The sequence below is a fragment of the Ranitomeya imitator genome, chromosome 5 (genome assembly GCF_032444005.1).
Source record: "Ranitomeya imitator isolate aRanImi1 chromosome 5, aRanImi1.pri, whole genome shotgun sequence".
Classification (NCBI taxonomy): Eukaryota; Metazoa; Chordata; class Amphibia; order Anura; family Dendrobatidae; genus Ranitomeya; species Ranitomeya imitator.
Genome location: NC_091286.1, coordinates 356,659,404 through 356,677,770, shown reverse-complemented (window position 1 = coordinate 356,677,770; position 18,367 = coordinate 356,659,404). Strand labels below are relative to the sequence as shown.

The window sequence follows — 18,367 nt, the reverse complement described above, 5'->3', positions numbered from 1 at the left end:
TACTGCTAGATCTATTTAAGAAGCCATTATAATAATCGGCTTCTTAATTCATACCATATAATGAAAATAAATGGTCATATGTACAAAATATCAGAACATATAATGAGCTAAATGATAATAAGCCCCTATACTAATAGAGTTAACCCATGTAATAAACCTGATAATTTTTTACAATTACACCTTACACCTACAGTGGGGCAAAAAAGTATTTAGTCAGTCAGCAATAGTGCAAGTTCCACCACTTAAAAAGATGAGAGGCGTCTGTAATTTACATCATAGGTAGACCTCAACTATGGGAGACAAACTGAGGAAAAAAAATCCAGAAAATCACATTGTCTGTTTTTTTTATCATTTTATTTGCATATTATGGTGGAAAATAAGTATTTGGTCAGAAACAAAATTTCATCACAATACTTTGTAATATATCCTTTGTTGGCAATGACAGAGGTCAAACGTTTTCTGTAAGTCTTCACAAGGTTGCCACACACTGTTGTTGGTATGTTGGCCCATTCCTCCATGCAGATCTCCTCTAGAGCAGTGATGTTTTTGGCTTTTCACTTGGCAACACGGACTTTCAACTCCCTCCAAAGGTTTTCTATAGGGTTGAGATCTGGAGACTGGCTAGGCCACTCCAGGACCTTGAAATGCTTCTTACGAAGCCACTCCTTCGTTGCCCTGGCGGTGTGCTTTGGATCATTGTCATGTTGAAAGACCCAGCCACGTTTCATCTTCAATGCCCTTGCTGATGGAAGGAGGTTCGCACTCAAAATCTCACAATACATGGCCCCATTCATTCTTTCATGTACCCGGATCAGTCGTCCTGGCCCCTTTGCAGAGAAACAGCCCCAAAGCATGATGTTTCCACCACCATGCTTTACAGTAGGTATAGTGTTTGATGGATGCAACTCAGTATTCTTTTTCCTCCAAACACGACAAGTTGTATTTCTACCAAACAGTTCCAGTTTGGTTTCATCAGACCATAGGACATTCTCCCAAAACTCCTCTGGATCATCTAAATGCTCTCTAGCAAACTTCAGACGGGCCCGGACATGTACTGGCTTAAGCAGTGGGACACGACTGGCACTGCAGGATCTGAGTCCATGGTGGCGTAGTGTGTTACTTATGGTAGGCCTTGTTACATTGGTCCCAGCTCTCTGCAGTTCATTCACTAGGTCCCCCCGCGTGGTTCTGGGATTTTTGCTCATCGTTCTTGTGATCATTCTGACCCCACGGGGTGGGATTGTGCGTGGAGCCCCAGATCGAGGGAGATTATTAGTGGTCTTGTATGTCTTCCATTTTCTAATTATTGCTCCCACTGTTGATTTCTTCACTCCAAGCTGGTTGGCTATTGCAGATTCAGTCTTCCCAGCCTGGTGCAGGGCTACAATTTTGTTTCTGGTGTCCTTTGACAGCTCTTTGGTCTTCACCATAGTGGAGTTTGGAGTCAGACTGTTTGAGGGTGTGCACAGGTGTCTTTTTATACTGATAACAAGTTTAAACAGGTGCCATTACTACAGGTAATGAGTGGAGGAAAGAGGAGACTCTTAAAGAAGAAGTTACAGGTCTGTGAGAGCCAGAAATCTTGATTGTTTGTTTCTGACCAAATACTTATTTTCCACCATAATATGCAAATAAAATGATAAAAAAACAGACAATGTGATTTTCTGGATTTTTTTTTCTCAGTTTGTCTCCCATAGTTGAGGTCTACCTATGATGTAAATTACAGACGCCTCTCATCTTTTTAAGTGGTGGAACTTGCACTATTGCTGACTGACTAAATACTTTTTTGCCCCACTGTACATAGGTGAAATAGAACAAAGACATAGTTTCTTAGGTTTATATGTCCTATGTTGTCCATAATAGCAGTATTATACTAAATCTAAATGATATAAATATACTACTCATAACAGATATACATCAAATTATAACAGATACAATAGACCAGTGCTTCTCAACTCCAGTCCTCAAGACCCCACAACAGGTCATGTTTTCAGGATTTCCTTAGTATTGCATAGTCGATGGAATTAATGCTTGAGCAGGTGATGAAATTATCACCTGTGCAAAACTAAGGAAATCCTGAAAACATGACCTGTTGTGGGGTCTTGAGGACTGGAGTTGAGAAACACTGCAATAGACCAATAGATAGCGTTAATGTTAGCAGCAGTATAGAAGGCCAGTGACCCACCACACCCGACACTCGTTTCGCAATGAAATGCATCACCACTGGATTGGATGCTAAAATAGTAAAACATGACTGTTTTCTCCTAAAAACAGTGCAATGCCTCATTTACAGATTAAGGTCATCCACTTTCTAGAGGAAAGCTGCCATGTTCTTCTAATCTTGGACAACTCCTTTTAAAATGGTATCCCAGTCAAGAAGATTATCATTTATCCACTTGATAACTGATAAAAAGATGGATCAGTCCCACTCTCATCAATGTGCCAAAATAGTGATTTTCCCTTGGCCCTAGGAGTAGTTAAATGCTGTGAGCAGTTACACATTCATGAAAGAAAAAAGGGGCAAGGGGGGCGGCACTATATACCCAAAGTCTGCATTCATTTATTAGTTTGCCTATATGCATAAAGAAGGCTAAGTGATGCCATCCTAGATGACCCTACTAGACTTAGCCTGTTGCGCGACTCTACTTGCCCTTGCAGCACTCAGCACTGGCACCAGCTCCCACACTCTAACCACGGTCTTCCACTTACTCCCTCACCACCTGCTATTGGCACTGGGCCATTAATTCCCACCTGATGAGAATGATATAGATGAAGACCCCCGAAGCTCCTTGCTGATTTAGAAATTCGGTCCCAGGGGGAGATATCCAAGGTCATTAGTGATCACAAGGATGAGTTAGGAAAAGCATTGCATGGCTTAGAAGTCTCCTTATGCCGGCTTGGTACTCTCCACAAGGAGAAGCTTTACCCTTAAGGTACCTTCACACTCAGCAACTTTACCACGAGAACGACAACGATCCGTGACGTTGCAGCGTCCTGGATAGCGATCTCGTTGTGTTTGACACGCAGCAGCGATCTGGATCCCGCTGTGCCATCGCTGGTCGGAGCTAGAAGTCCAGAACTTTATTTGGTCGTCAGGTCGGCGTGTATCGTCATGTTTGACATCAAAAGCAACGATGCCAGCAACGTTTTACATGGAGCTAACAACCAGATACAACGATAAGTGAGTCGCCGTTACGTCACAGGATCGCTCCTGCATCGTTCTGGAGCTGCTGTGTTTGACGTCTCTACAGACCTAAACAGCGACGCTCCAGCAATCGGCTCGTTGTCTATATCGCTACAGCGTCACTGAGTGTGACGGTACCTTTAATTTGAAGCCTCTCATCCAGCCAGGTCAGCTTTCCTGCTTTGTACTGATAAGGGGCAAATACCAAGACACATGTGTGCAAATGGAGTGCCTGGTTTGGCTTCTTATCCTAACTCATGTGAGAAGGCCTTTTTAAAGGGTCAATATTAACATTTAGGATTGGCATGTCCCATTACAGTTTGTGTTATCTCTGTAAAGGCTGTTTGCATATTTAATGATCAGTCAGTAAAGGTACCTTCACACTGACCAACTTCACAACGATATCGCTAGCGATCCGTGACGTTGCAGCGTCCTGGATAGCGATATCGTTCAGTTTGACAGGCAGCAGCGATCTGGATCCTGCTGTGACATCGTTGGTCGGAGCAGAAAGGCCAGAACTTTATTTCGTTGCTGGATCTCCTGCAGACATCACTGAATCGGCGTGTGTGACGCCGATTCAGTGATGTCTTCACTGGTAACCAGGGTAAACATCGGGTTACTAAGCGCAGGGCCGTGCTTAGTAACCCGATGTTTACCCTGGTTACCAATGTAAAAAAAAACCAAACACTTCATACTTACATTCCGGTGTCTGTCGCGTCCCTCGGAGTTCTGCTTCCCTGCATGGCCAGCCGTAAAGCAGAGCACAGCAGTGACGTCACCGCTGTGCTTTACGGCCAGCCGGCGCTCACAGTCAGTGCAGGGAAGCACAGCAATGGGGGACAGACACCGGAATGTAAGTATGTAGTGTTTGGTTTTTTTTTACGTTTACACTGGTAACCAGGGTAAACATCGGGTTACTAAGCGTGGCCCTGCGCTTAGTAACCCGATGTTTACCCTGGTTACCAGTGAACTTCGCATAGTTGGTCGCTGGAGAGCTGTCTGTGTGACAGCTCTCCAGCGACCACACAGCGACGCTGCAGCGATCGGGATCGTTGTCTAGATCGCTAAATGTGACGGTACCTTAAGACATGGATAACTATTTCATATTAAAATAATTTGCATGCCAAACTCATACGTTTATGTGGGTATCTGAAAAAAATCACGGGCAGATTGTTTGCCTGATGACTCTCTAGTATCTAGGTAGTCATAGGCTCACAACTATTTCATATGTAACAGTGCTGGAATAGTCGGCACTTTTGCTATTTGTGCTCTGGATGTGGCTGTCTGCCCCAGGAGAATGACGATTTAAGAGCCCTACTCCTAACCCCCAATTATATGTTTCTACTTTTTCTTAGTTTATTACTTTTATATGTAGTTTTCCATACTGGGCGAGATAAGAAATGGAGCATGAAGTATTATTGTGTAATGCGTTGTTAGAAGTGTTTAGTATGCTGCTTAGTAATGGAAATTCAATGTTGTTAAGTGATTTCTTTAAATAGATTCTTCACATTAGCCTTAATCTGGAGTCAGCCCTGACTAATGGTAGGACGTATTCGCCTCCAGAAATTGAAAGAAACATTTTTGTACCACCCTAGATTAAGCAGGCATTGGATTTTCACATCTTCTATTCATCTGTTTGGACAATGGCAGAATTACAACTTTTCCTGTTTTTAAATTTTCATGTCTCAAGAAGGCAGGTTATCCACGGTGTCTCTGTCGAACGCTGCCCTTTCTCTGCCCCTTCTCCTCTTTCTCTGCCGCGCTCCCCTTTCTGTGCCCCTTCTTTTCTTTCTCTGCCGCTCTCCCCTTTCTCTGCCCCTTCTTCTCTTTCTCTGCCGCTCTCCCCTTTCTCTGCCCCCCTCCCCTTTCTCTGCCGCCCTCCCCTTTCTCTGCCGCTCTCCCCTTTCTCTGCCGCTCTCCCCTTTCTCTGCCGCTCTCCCCCTTCTTTGCCGCTCTCCCCTTTTCTGCAGCTCTCCCCCTTCTCTGCCGCTTTCCCCCCTCACTGCCGCTCTCCCCCCTCTGCCGCTCTCCCTTCTCTGCCGCTCTCCCTTCTCTGCCACTCTTCCCCTTTTCTGCCGCTCTCCCCCTTTTCTGCCGCTCTCCCCCTTTTCTGCCGCTCTCCCCCTTTTCTGCCGCTCGCCCCCCTTTTCTGCCGCTCGCCCCATTCTCTGCCCCTTTTTGCCCGCTCTCTGCCCCTTTTTGCCCGCTCTCTGCCCCTTTTTGCCTGCTCTCTGCCCCTTTTTGCCCACTCTCTGCCCCTTTTTGCCCACTCTCTGCCCATTCTCTGCTGATCCCCCCCTTGTGTTCTAAGCAGAAAACCTATCTGAAGCTCAAGCAGGTAAACTAGCCGCCATCTCCAATGATTTGTCTAGCTTTGACTAAATTGGTCAGAGCGGAAAGCTGCTATCCTGGCCCATCAATGTTTTACATGACTAGCTGGCATGTAATATTCCATTTTGCTAGAGTCCCCCTAGATCTCAGCATGGAGTTGTATGTTCTTCCTATACATTGTGCCCAGGTACTTGCACATTACACAAACATAAGATTGACTGTCAGTAATTGAAATTGGCCCTAGTGTGTGAGAGATGGCGAAATGAGATTGTGAGCCATAAGGTCTTATAACGCAGGAAGATAATCACTCGTTGCCAATCCTGTGTCAGTGTATAGTTTCCATCTCGCGTGCTTGGTAGTCAGCTGATGGCATCTTTTGTGGTCCTAAAAGTCATCATGTTGGGTGTAAACAGGCGATCTGCTGCCCACAATCTGTGCTAATGATAGTTCATCACTTTAAATGCATATAAAGAACAAGAAGTATGCAAAAAGCGGTGCTCGCCAAATAAAGGGATATGCTTTATTAGCATACAAGGACAAAGCAAGACACACAAGAAAAACATCTAAAACGCCGAAAGGCTATACAAAAGATGTAGGTGTGCTGAAATGGTGACAATGTACAAGGAACCCCATATATATGGTATAAAACAAATGATAACTGCAATATCAAGATGGATTACAAAAACAAAATGATGCACCCCTTCATTTCCGAATCAATAATCACCAATGAAACAATAATAATAAATAATAATAATCATGAAACAATGAATAGATGCGTATGATGTGTGGCTGAATAGTGCCCCCAGATTCTCTTTGTCATCCCTTTAAATGGCTTTGTTATATATCAGCGATCGATGCTCATTCTGGCAGCAAATGTGCCTTTAATGGGGACTGTAATAGAAAGCAGATCAGAATTGGGGCAGACTCCATTCGCTTTAACGCGCAGAATAAAAGCCGCGCTCCGTTACTCCATGCAGCGCCGAGCACCTCTCCAACCCCAGTTTTTCTCCTCTAGAGCACAGTACACATTTACTCTCGTTTTCCAGCTGCTTACTGTTTTTTGTCATCTACAGTGGTTTTTATTTTGCAGATGAAAGAAAAACGTAAAAAATAAATAAATTAAAAAAAAATAATCTGAAAATAGCAGATTGTGTAGCATAGATCTTCTGGACAAATGCCTGAGAGCTAGGCGAGGTGCCAGGCGCTGTTAACCAATTATGTCCCTGTTTCGACCTGGATTTTCCTGACATTTCTCTTGTATCGCACACCAGGTGGCTGCACGCTAAAGAACAAATCAAGCAAATCATTAGAATCCTGCTCTGCGCTGCTGGGTCTGGACCAGGATGATCTGCGAGTCAGTCTAACCACGCGGGTCATGCTTACAACAGCAGGGGGCGCCAAAGGCACAGTTATCAAGTAAGATTGTTTTCCTCCTCTGTCATTTCACTCCCTCAATGCAAACAATTAAGCGGCAGGCGATATTTCTGCAGGACGACGTCTTCCTCCTGGATAAAAATGCTCTGCTCCTTGAAACCCTTCTTTCTTATCGCTTTGCTTTGTAACAGCCGACGAAACGTGAGAAGTGAGACTGACATTAAAAATCTGATATAAATGATGGCCTACCCTTCCCTGCGCCAAGCTGTGCCGTATAATATGTCGGTGGCAGGTTACGAGAACCAGTAATGTAACACAGTATGGTCTAGATGGTCTGATCTGCTCGCGTCTTGTGGCACATGAGAATGCCCGCCATTGACATTGCTACCGGGATAGCAGTGGTGCCTGCTCTTTTATTACCCTCTGCTTCAAGAAGACTAAAGCTGGCGACTTCTAGAATATAGTCAAGTCCAAAATACAAGGGTCGGTCAGGTGACTTCATCCAGTCATTTAAAAAAAAAAATATATATATATTTTTTTTAAATTACGGTATATACAGTTTCTAGTGCAATTTCATGTATACATATGGTAGCCAGCGCTTAGCAGAAAGAACAAGGTTTTTAAGAAAATTTTTAAATTTAAATTTTTTTTTTTTAATTGCCATTTTGGCAATGAATAGCCGGAGCCGGCTGCATTCACACGACTGACTGAACGCAAGGACGTGCTTGCAAATAAGCATTCTGAACTGACCCCTGATGAAGTAGAATCATTTTTTTACCTGAGGCTGTTAGTTTCTTGGAATTAATAAAAAAAAAACCAAACACATCTAGCAAGAATTTTGTCTTGAGAGAATTGTATATTGTCTCTAATCCTATTATCACATCTCTCCTCGTAGTATTACAGCGTATTAGATAATTGCCTCTTACGCCATTCCCGTAAGGATTTGTAAAAGTAGACCTTATGCTTTAGATGAAATGATGTTACACTAGAACATGGTTGTCAGTCATAAGTAATATCCCGCTGAACACAAGAAACAAAAATGTACGGAGGCTCCGTCCATATTAGTATTATGGCTACTACTGATGACTGATCTCTGGTCCATACATCCCTTGTTCCCCTCTGTCTGCCACTCTCCCATTTCTCTGCCGCCTCTCCCCTTTCTCTGCCGCTTCTCCCCTTTCTCTGCCGCTTCTCCCCTTTCTCTGCCGCTTCTCCCCTTTCTCTGCCGCCTCTCCCCTTTCTCTGCCGCTTCTCCCCTTTCTCTGCCGCTTCTCCCCTTTCTCTGCCGCTTCTCCCCTTTCTCTGCCCCTTCTCTTTCTCTGCCGCCTCTCCCCTTTCTCTGCCGCCTCTCCCCTTTCTCTGCCGCCTCTCCCCTTTCTCTGCCGCTTCTCCCCTTTCTCTGCTGCCTCTCCCCTTTCTCTGCCGCTCTCCCCTTTCTCTGCCGCTCTCCCCTTTCTCTGCCGCTCTCCCCTTTCTCTGCCGCTTCTCCCCTTTCTCTGCCGCTTCTCCCCTTTCTCTGCCGCTTCTCCCCTTTCTCTGCCGCTTCTCCTCTTTCTCTGCCGCTTCTCCCCTTTCTCTGCCGCCTCTCCCCTTTCTCTGCCGCCTTTCCCCTTTCTCTGCCGCTTCTCCCCTTTCTCTGCCGCTTCTCCCCTTTCTCTGCCCCTTCCCCTCTTTCTCTGCCGCCTCTCCCCTTTCTCTGCCGCCTCTCCCCTTTCTCTGCCGCCTCTCCCCTTTCTCTGCCGCTTCTCCCCTTTCTCTGCCGCCTCTCCCCTTTCTCTGCCGCTCTCCCCTTTCTCTGCCGCTCTCCCCTTTCTCTGCCGCTCTCCCCTTTCTCTGCCGCTTCTCCCCTTTCTCTGCCGCTTCTCCCCTTTCTCTGCCGCTTCCCCCTTTCTCTGTCGCTCTCCCCTTTCTCTGCCGCTTCTCCCCTTTTTCTGCCGCTTCTCCCCTTTCTCTGCCGCTCTCCCCTTTCTCTGCCGCTCTCCCCTTTCTCTGCCGCTTCTCCCCTTTCTCTGCCGCTTCTCCCCTTTCTCTGCCCCTTCTCCCCTTTCTCTGCCCCTTCTCCCCTTTCTCTGCCCCTTCTCCCCTTTCTCTGCCCCTTCTCCCCTTTCTCTGCCGCTTCTCCCCTTTCTGCCCCTTCTCCCCTTTCTGCCCCTTCTCCCCTTTCTCTGCCCCTTCTCCCCTTTCTCTGCCCCTTCTCCCCTTTCTGCCCCTTCTCCCCTTTCTCTGCCCCTTCTCCCCTTTCTCTGCCCCTTCTCCCCTTTCTCTGCCCCTTCTCCCCTTTCTCTGCCCCTTCTCCCCTTTCTCTGCCGCCTCTCCCCTTTCTCTGCCGCCTCTCCCCTTTCTTTGCCCCTTCTCCCCTTTCTCTGCCGCCTCTCCCCTTTCTTTGCCCCTTCTCCCCTTTCTCTGCCGCCTTTCCCCTTTCTCTGCCCCTTCTCCTCTTTCTCTGCCGCCTCTCCCCTTTCACTGCCGCCTCTCCCCTTTCTCTGCCCCTTCTCCCCTTTCTCTGCCGCCTCTCCCCTTTCTCTGCCGCCTCTCCCCTTTCTCTGCCCCTTCTCCCCTTTCTCTGCCCCTTCTCCCCTTTCTCTGCCCCTTCTCCCCTTTCTCTGCCGCTTCTCCCCTTTCTCTGCCCCTTCTCCCCTTTCTCTGCCGCTTCTCCCCTTTCTCTGCCCCTTCTCCCCTTTCTCTGCCCCTTCTCCCCTTTCTCTGCCGCCTCTCCCCTTTCTCTGCCGCCTCTCCCCTTTCTGCCCCTTCTCCCCTTTCTGCCCCTTCTCCCCTTTCTCTGCCCCTTCTCCCCTTTCTCTGCCCCTTCTCCCCTTTCTCTGCCCCTTCTCCCCTTTCTCTGCCGCCTCTCCCCTTTCTCTGCCGCCTCTCCCCTTTCTTTGCCCCTTCTCCCCTTTCTCTGCTGCCTTTCCCCTTTCTCTGCCCCTTCTCCCCTTTCTCTGCCGCCTCTCCCCTTTCTCTGCCCCTTCTCCCCTTTCTCTGCCCCTTCTCCCCTTTCTCTGCCCCTTCTCCCCTTTCTCTGCCGCCTCTCCCCTTTCTCTGCCGCCTCTCCCCTTTCTTTGCCCCTTCTCCCCTTTCTCTGCCGCCTCTCCCCTTTCTTTGCCCCTTCTCCCCTTTCTCTGCCGCCTTTCCCCTTTCTCTGCCCCTTCTCCCCTTTCTCTGCCGCCTCTCCCCTTTCTCTGCCGCCTCTCCCCTTTCTTTGCCCCTTCTCCCCTTTCTCTGCCGCCTCTCCCCTTTCTTTGCCCCTTCTCCCCTTTCTCTGCCGCCTTTCCCCTTTCTCTGCCCCTTCTCCCCTTTCTCTGCCGCCTCTCCCCTTTCTCTGCCGCCTCTCCCCTTTCTTTGCCCCTTCTCCCCTTTCTCTGCCGCCTCTCCCCTTTCTTTGCCCCTTCTCTCCTTTCTCTGCCGCCTTTCCCCTTTCTCTGCCCCTTCTCCCCTTTCTCTGCCGCCTCTCCCCTTTCACTGCCGCCTCTCCCCTTTCTCTGCCCCTTCTCCCCTTTCTCTGCCGCCTCTCCCCTTTCTCTGCCGCCTCTCCCCTTTCTCTGCCCCTTCTCCCCTTTCTCTGCCGTCTCTCCCCTTTCTCTGCCGCCTCTCCCCTTTCTCTGCCGCTTCTCCCCTTTCTCTGCCCCTTCTCCCCTTTCTCTGCCGCCTCTCCCCTTTCTCTGCCGCCTCTCCCCTTTCTCTGCCCCTTCTCCCCTTTCTCTGCCGCCTCTCCCCTTTCTCTGCCCCTTCTCCCCTTTCTCTGCCGCCTCTCCCCTTTCTCTGCCCCTTCTCCCCTTTCTCTGCCGCCTCTCCCCTTTCTCTGCCGCCTCTCCCCTTTCTCTGCCCCTTCTCCCCTTTCTCTGCCCCTTCTCCCCTTTCTCTGCCCCTTCTCCCCTTTCTCTGCCGCTTCTCCCCTTTCTCTGCCGCTTCTCCCCTTTCTCTGCCCCTTCTCCCCTTTCTCTGCCGCTTCTCCCCTTTCTCTGCCCCTTCTCCCCTTTCTCTGCCCCTTCTCCCCTTTCTCTGCCGCCTCTCCCCTTTCTCTGCCGCCTCTCCCCTTTCTGCCCCTTCTCCCCTTTCTGCCCCTTCTCCCCTTTCTCTGCCCCTTCTCCCCTTTCTCTGCCCCTTCTCCCCTTTCTCTGCCCCTTCTCCCCTTTCTCTGCCCCTTCTCCCCTTTCTCTGCCGCCTCTCCCCTTTCTCTGCCGCCTCTCCCCTTTCTTTGCCCCTTATCCCCTTTCTCTGCCGCCTCTCCCCTTTCTTTGCCCCTTCTCCCCTTTCTCTGCCGCCTTTCCCCTTTCTCTGCCCCTTCTCCCCTTTCTCTGCCGCCTCTCCCCTTTCACTGCCGCCTCTCCCCTTTCTCTGCCCCTTCTCCCCTTTCTCTGCCCCTTCTCCCCTTTCTCTGCCGCCTCTCCCCTTTCTCTGCTGCCTCTCCCCTTTCTTTGCCCCTTCTCCCCTTTCTCTGCCGCCTCTCCCCTTTCTTTGCTCCTTCTCCCCTTTCTCTGCCGCCTTTCCCCTTTCTCTGCCCCTTCTCCCCTTTCTCTGCCGCCTCTCCCCTTTCTCTGCCGCCTCTCCCCTTTCTTTGCCCCTTCTCCCCTTTCTCTGCCGCCTCTCCCCTTTCTTTGCCCCTTCTCCCCTTTCTCTGCCGCCTTTCCCCTTTCTCTGCCCCTTCTCCCCTTTCTCTGCCGCCTCTCCCCTTTCACTGCCGCCTCTCCCCTTTCTCTGCCCCTTCTCCCCTTTCTCTGCCGCCTCTCCCCTTTCTCTGCCGCCTCTCCCCTTTCTCTGCCCCTTCTCCCCTTTCTCTGCCGTCTCTCCCCTTTCTCTGCCGCCTCTCCCCTTTCTCTGCCGCTTCTCCCCTTTCTCTGCCCCTTCTCCCCTTTCTCTGCCGCCTCTCCCCTTTCTCTGCCGCCTCTCCCCTTTCTCTGCCCCTTCTCCCCTTTCTCTGCCGCCTCTCCCCTTTCACTGCCGCCTCTCCCCTTTCTCTGCCCCTTCTCCCCTTTCTCTGCCGCCTCTCCCCTTTCTCTGCCGCCTCTCCCCTTTCTCTGCCCCTTCTCCCCTTTCTCTGCCGTCTCTCCCCTTTCTCTGCCGCCTCTCCCCTTTCTCTGCCGCTTCTCCCCTTTCTCTGCCCCTTCTCCCCTTTCTCTGCCCCTTCTCCCCTTTTTCTGCCGCTTCTCCCCTTTCTCTGCCGCTTCTCCCCTTTCTCTGCCCCTTCTCCCCTTTCTCTGCCGCCTCTCCCCTTTCTCTGCCGCCTCTCCCCTTTCTGCCCCTTCTCCCCTTTCTCTGCCCCTTCTCCCCTTTCTCTGCCCCTTCTCCCCTTTCTCTGCCCCTTCTCCCCTTTCTCTGCCCCTTCTCCCCTTTCTCTGCCGCCTCTCCCCTTTCTCTGCCGCCTCTCCCCTTTCTTTGCCCCTTCTCCCCTTTCTCTGCCGCCTCTCCCCTTTCTTTGCCCCTTCTCCCCTTTCTCTGCCGCCTTTCCCCTTTCTCTGCCCCTTCTCCCCTTTCTCTGCCGCCTCTCCCCTTTCACTGCCGCCTCTCCCCTTTCTCTGCCCCTTCTCCCCTTTCTCTGCCGCCTCTCCCCTTTCTCTGCCCCTTCTCCCCTTTCTCTGCCGCCTCTCCCCTTTCTCTGCCGCCTCTCCCCTTTCTCTGCCCCTTCTCCCCTTTCTCTGCCATCTCTCCCCTTTCTCTGCCGCCTCTCCCCTTTCTCTGCCGCTTCTCCCCTTTCTCTGCCCCTTCTCCCCTTTCTCTGCCGCCTCTCCCCTTTCTCTGCCCCTTCTCCCCTTTCTCTGCCGCCTCTCCCCTTTCACTGCCGCCTCTCCCCTTTCTCTGCCCCTTCTCCCCTTTCTCTGCCGCCTCTCCCCTTTCTCTGCCGCCTCTCCCCTTTCTCTGCCCCTTCTCCCCTTTCTCTGCCGCCTCTCCCCTTTCTCTGCCCCTTCTCCCCTTTCTCTGCCGCCTCTCCCCTTTCACTGCCGCCTCTCCCCTTTCTCTGCCCCTTCTCCCCTTTCTCTGCCGCCTCTCCCCTTTCTCTGCCGCCTCTCCCCTTTCTTTGCCCCTTCTCCCCTTTCTCTGCCGCCTCTCCCCTTTCTTTGCCCCTTCTCCCCTTTCTCTGCCGCCTTTCCCCTTTCTCTGCCGCCTTTCCCCTTTCTCTGCCCCTTCTCCCCTTTCTCTACCGTCTCTCCCGTTTCTCTGCCGCCTCTCCCCTTTCACTGCCGCCTCTCCCCTTTCTCTGCCCCTTCTCCCCTTTCTCTGCCGCCTCTCCCCTTTCTCTGCCGCCTCTCCCCTTTCTCTGCCCCTTCTCCCCTTTCTCTGCCGTCTCTCCCCTTTCTCTGCCGCCTCTCCCCTTTCTCTGCCGCTTCTCCCCTTTCTCTGCCCCTTCTCCCCTTTCTCTGCCGCCTCTCCCCTTTCTCTGCCGCTTCTCCCCTTTCTCTGCCCCTTCTCCCCTTTCTCTGCCCCTTCTCCCCTTTCTCTGCCGTCTCTCCCCTTTCTCTGCCCCTTCTCCCCTTTCTCTGCCGCCTCTCCCCTTTCTCTGCCGCCTCTCCCCTTTCTCTGCCCCTTCTCCCCTTTCTCTGCCGTCTCTCCCCTTTCTCTGCCGCCTCTCCCCTTTCTCTGCCCCTTCTCCCCTTTCTCTGCCCCTTCTCCCCTTTCTCTGCCCCTTCTCCCCTTTCTCTGCCCCTTCTCCGCTTTATCTGCTGCCTCTCCCCTTTCTCTGCCGCTCTCCCCTTTCTGCCCCTTCTCCCCTTTCTCTGCCCCTTCTCCCCTTTCTCTGCCGCCTCTCCCCTTTCTCTGCCTTGCTTCTCCCCTTTCAATGCGCAATGCCCACCTCCTGCCACTCTTGTGCCCATGCATGACCAAGGGCAAAGGAAGCTGCAGCAGCCCAGGAAGGCGTACTTTTTTTATTTTATACAATTTTGTTGTCCGTTTTTCCTTCATCAATGAAGTCCGTGATAAAAATCCTCAGCATTTCTTTCCTCTTATGGACGTCCCCTAGTAAAATAATCCAGTCCCGTGTGCGCCTATAGTTAACAAACGCTTGGAGAAGCTTGTGCGCGTTTTCCACAATACATTGTCATTTCTGTGGGCTGCCATCATGTTTGATTTGGAACATGGCATGAGCAATTTCCATCAGTGCACCCATCTGGATCCGCCCGGAGGCATTCTTTGATGGGTTGTCAAGTGTTGTGTGTTTACATCCAAAGTGATGGGTGAAGTGGGTATAACAATTTCCACCAATTCAGCTGTCAATAAAAAGGGTATTGTTTTCTGTTTTCTTTTTCTACATAATTGCTTTACTCCATTCTCTCCAAATTATGAGTGGGTGTTTAGAATAAAAATATGTAAAATAATAATAACTATTATTATGATTTATGTATAATTATTATAATTAGAACATTACTTCCTAAATCCATAAAAGAGCATGCTAGTGCCTGAAATCAAAGAAGCAGCCAATGAAAAAGGCAGCCAATTGTTTTTTTGTTGGTCAATAGCAAACCTCTCGTATGTAAAGATGAAACCTGACCTTACAGAACAGAGCCGCTGCTTTTCTAGCTGTAAGCATCCTTCTATCCATATCAGAATGCCTAGAAAACATTCTAGAAGATTCCACCCGAGGATCTCTGTATAAGGTTGCCTAACGTTCTGCTGTATCAGACCACCAGATAGACATGTCTGCAATGTTCAGAGTTTTTACTGAATGTTGTAATAATGTATATAGTCTGTATGTGAAAAGATCAATTACTTCTGGAAATAATAATAATAATCTTTATTTTTATATAGCGCTAACATATTCCGCAGCGCTTCACAGTTTGCACACATTATCATCACTGTCCCCGATGGGGCTCACATTCTAAATTCCCTATCCGTATGTCTATCTATTATATGATAAAATAATGTTGGCTTTGGGTTTTTTCCTCCAGCTTTCCAAACCTGCAGAATTTCCCAAAGTAGTCACAGATGAAAAAGAGAAACTATGATCTACAGAGAGGAACACGGTCAGTGGGATGTCACCCCCAAACTATTTATATGCTAAATGTAGCTTTTACAAGTACACGTTCAGCAATCTCTTTACAGGGTCGGTCCATTCTTTCATTACTAAGAAACCAGTGTTGATATGCAAATGAGGCTGTAGATCTGCAGCCTCTGTCACTCCAGCTCTGTTTCCCGACCAGCGCCACATGCTCCTGCTTGACTAGCGAGTCCTTTGCCTGAAGTAATTTAGCATAGAGGCTGTCAGTCAAGCAGGAGAAGGCGGCACTGCACGAGGAATAGAGCTGGAGTGACGGAGACTTCAGATCTACAGACTGATTTTCATACGAATGTTGATTTCCCAGTAATGAAGGAACAGAGCGGCCATGTAAAGGTATTGCTGAACTTATCTTTGAAAGAGATACATACACATATAAATAGTTTGGGAGGTGAAATCCGGCTGACAGGTTCGCCTTAATATTCAGTCCTGGCGCACTTATTACATGGACTATAGTAGGTATTGTAGAAGGTTGGTCTATGTACTGTATATGAAAGAAAATGCGACAGAAAGGCACTTCTAGTGCAATATGTTAAAATAGGTTCATGCCTCCGTAGGTGGATATATTATACTAGATGGTGGCCCGATTCTAACGCATCGGGTATTCTAGAATATGCATGCCCACGTAGTATATTGCCCAGCCACGTAGTATATTGCCCAGCCACGTAGTATATTGCCCAGTCACGTAGTATATTGCCCAGCCACGTAGTATATTGCACAGCGACGGAGTATATTGCCCAGCCACGTAGTATATTGCCCAGCCACATAGTATATTGCACAGCGACGGAGTATATTGCACAGCCACGTAGTATATTGCTCAGCCACATAGTATATTGCCCAGCCACGTAGTATATTGCCCAGCCACGTAGTATATTGCCCAGCCACGTAATATATTACCCAGCCACGTAGTATATTGCCCAGCCACATAGTATATTGCACAGCGACGGAGTATATTGCACAGCCACGTAGTATATTGCACAGCCACGTAGTATATTGCACAGCCACATAGTATATTGCACAGCGACGGAGTATACAGCACAGAGCCACGTAGTATACAGACTTAAAATAAAAAATAAACATATACTCACTTTCCAAAGGCCCGTTGAAGTTCTGGCCCTGTGTGCGGTGCACGCGGCAGCTTCCAGTCCCAGGGTTGGTATGAGCGCAGGACCTGTGATGACGTTGCGGTCACATGACTGTGACGTCATGGCAGGTCCTTCTTGCATACCATCCTTGGCACCGGAACCTGCCGCTTGCATGGAGTGGTCACCGGAGCGTCGCGAGGAGCGGGAAAGGCGGCGGGTGGTGAGTATAGCAGGTTTTTCGGTTTTTTTATTATTTTTAACATGACATATTTTTACTATTGATGCTGCATAGGCAGCATCAATATTAAATAGTTGGGGACACACAGGGTTAATAGCAGCGGTAATGGAGTGCGTTACACCGCGGCCCGTTACCGCTGCCATTAACCCTGTGTGAGTGGTGACTGGAGGGGATTATGGAGCGGGCACTGACTGCAGGGGAGTAGGGGAGGGACTAATCGGACTGTGCCCATCGCTGATTGGTCGCGGCAGCCATGACAGGCAGCTGCCGAGACCAATCAGCGACGACAGACAGAGGCCGCGACCAATGAATATCCGTGACAGAAAGAAAGACAGAAGGACAGACAGAAAGACGGAAGTGACCCTTAGACAATTATATAGTGGATAAATGCTTCTCTCATTAAATTTTGTAGAAGAACTACTCACCTTAGTGATTTGTGCTGTATTGTCCCAATATGGGTATTATGTTGGTGTGAAGGATGACACCGGAGAGATCACAGATATTTCACAGCTGCCAACAATATGTGAGGAACCGCACCTCGCAGCCCCGCCTGACGTCACTAATACGGCGAGGGGTCACAGAGTACCGTCTCCCTCCAACCCAAGAACACAACGTGTGGATTTGTGGATCACGATAACAGAGCAGCCGAGGTTAAATTTATATATTTAATTGCCTTAAGGTCACACTAGACCAAACACTACATACACAATGGTCAGATATGCAAATACAGGTGGTAGTATGAAATGCATAAACAGATGAAACAGAAGTCGGTTCTCAGCGGTTTCTTCCAACACCATGCATGTCATGACCCCCTTTAGAAGTAGAGAAAGGGGCACATTGCCTCGCACAAGCACTTAACCCCTTGGCCAGTTGCCCCCTTCCCCACACCTGAGATGGTCCTAGTCCCCTTCCCCTGAGCTTTTGATAGCTGAAACTCTAAAACCTATGATGGCTGAGAACAAGGCATGTGTGCAAGGGTTTCATTTGACATTTCTCTCTGAAATTAAATAGTACAAGCAAGTGTAAGATACTTTGAAATATATTTTATTGAAGAAATCTTCTTTCTCCACTTATGAGCCACGTTTTCTCCTACCCCTACCTCATAAGCCATCTACTCTGAAAAGCTGCTGAATTCCATCTAGCTGAAAAGCAGACAGACTACCATCTCACTGAGGTATCAGGTTATAGCTGCCTTTTGAAGTCTATGGAGGAGAGAGATGCAGAATTATCGAAGACAGCGGCACAGTTCTACTTTCTTCTCAGCCCTTTGCTGGATTAACAGCTACAGTGCTCAGTACTGCGGTATAACGTCTTCGGCTGTGGTACTTCCAAATAAGTCCTACATAGACACTGGAGAGCAGGAACTCCTCATCTCTCTATGTGCAGTATGTAAGACACCTTATAGCAGATAATCGCTACCCACTAGGTCTGATTATTAGAAGGAGAGTATGCGGATGGAAAAAAGATGAAAAAAATAGGAAATCAAGTCAATGGTCATAGACGGTATTATTAAGCACATGACAGCTTATTCTTTAAAGTCACCAGAAACAACAATTTAAAGGAGTTGTCCAAGCTTGAGACTCCAGTCTGTGACGTTTTGAACTCCCACTGCGCGCGCAGTGCACGCTGTCAGGATTCTGTAGTGCCGATGCCAGGAGTGGGTGGCCATAAGTATGTGATTTGCTTACTTTCTGCCTCAGTCAGACTAGACATGTCCAGCCTTGGTCAATCTATTTGTAGTATGTCAGGCCCTGCATGTCTATTTGGCATGTGGCCGCATGTGCGCAAATTGCTCACAGTCATGCGCCGCCACTAGAGAATCCTGACAGCATGGGCTATTCGCTCTGTGACAATTCACAAGTCTTCAGTCACACAGAGCCTGGACAAATCCTTTAAAGCAGTTCTAATCCATGGTTATTTCCCCATTACCTATTTTATAAAATTATTAAAAATAATGAAATATATCAGTTTGTCATTTAGTACCAGCTCCTTGTGAGGACTTTGGAGTCCTGCTGTAGTCCACTTTGTTAAAAACCTGTATGAATGTCGTCTTTTGCATGCATTATTGGCAGAAAGAGTTGATTGGAATAATATTAATTTGCTGGCAGGCTAATCTTACTTTGGAAAACATGAATGTCACAAATGCATCTGTAATTTTGGATGTTGGC

At 49.0% G+C, this 18,367-nt stretch overlaps 1 protein-coding gene across 6 annotated transcripts in view; it reads left to right on the top strand.

Annotated features, from left to right (window-relative positions):
* Positions 1 to 18,367, top strand: part of MYO6 (myosin VI) — a 326,341-nt gene that overhangs the window by 147,532 nt on the left and 160,442 nt on the right. For all 6 annotated transcript variants that reach the window (XM_069726515.1, XM_069726516.1, XM_069726514.1 and 3 more), the window contains exon 12: positions 6,787 to 6,931. In XM_069726515.1, coding sequence (XP_069582616.1) covers positions 6,787 to 6,931 — 145 coding nt within the window. The remainder of the gene's footprint in view (positions 1 to 6,786; positions 6,932 to 18,367) is intronic.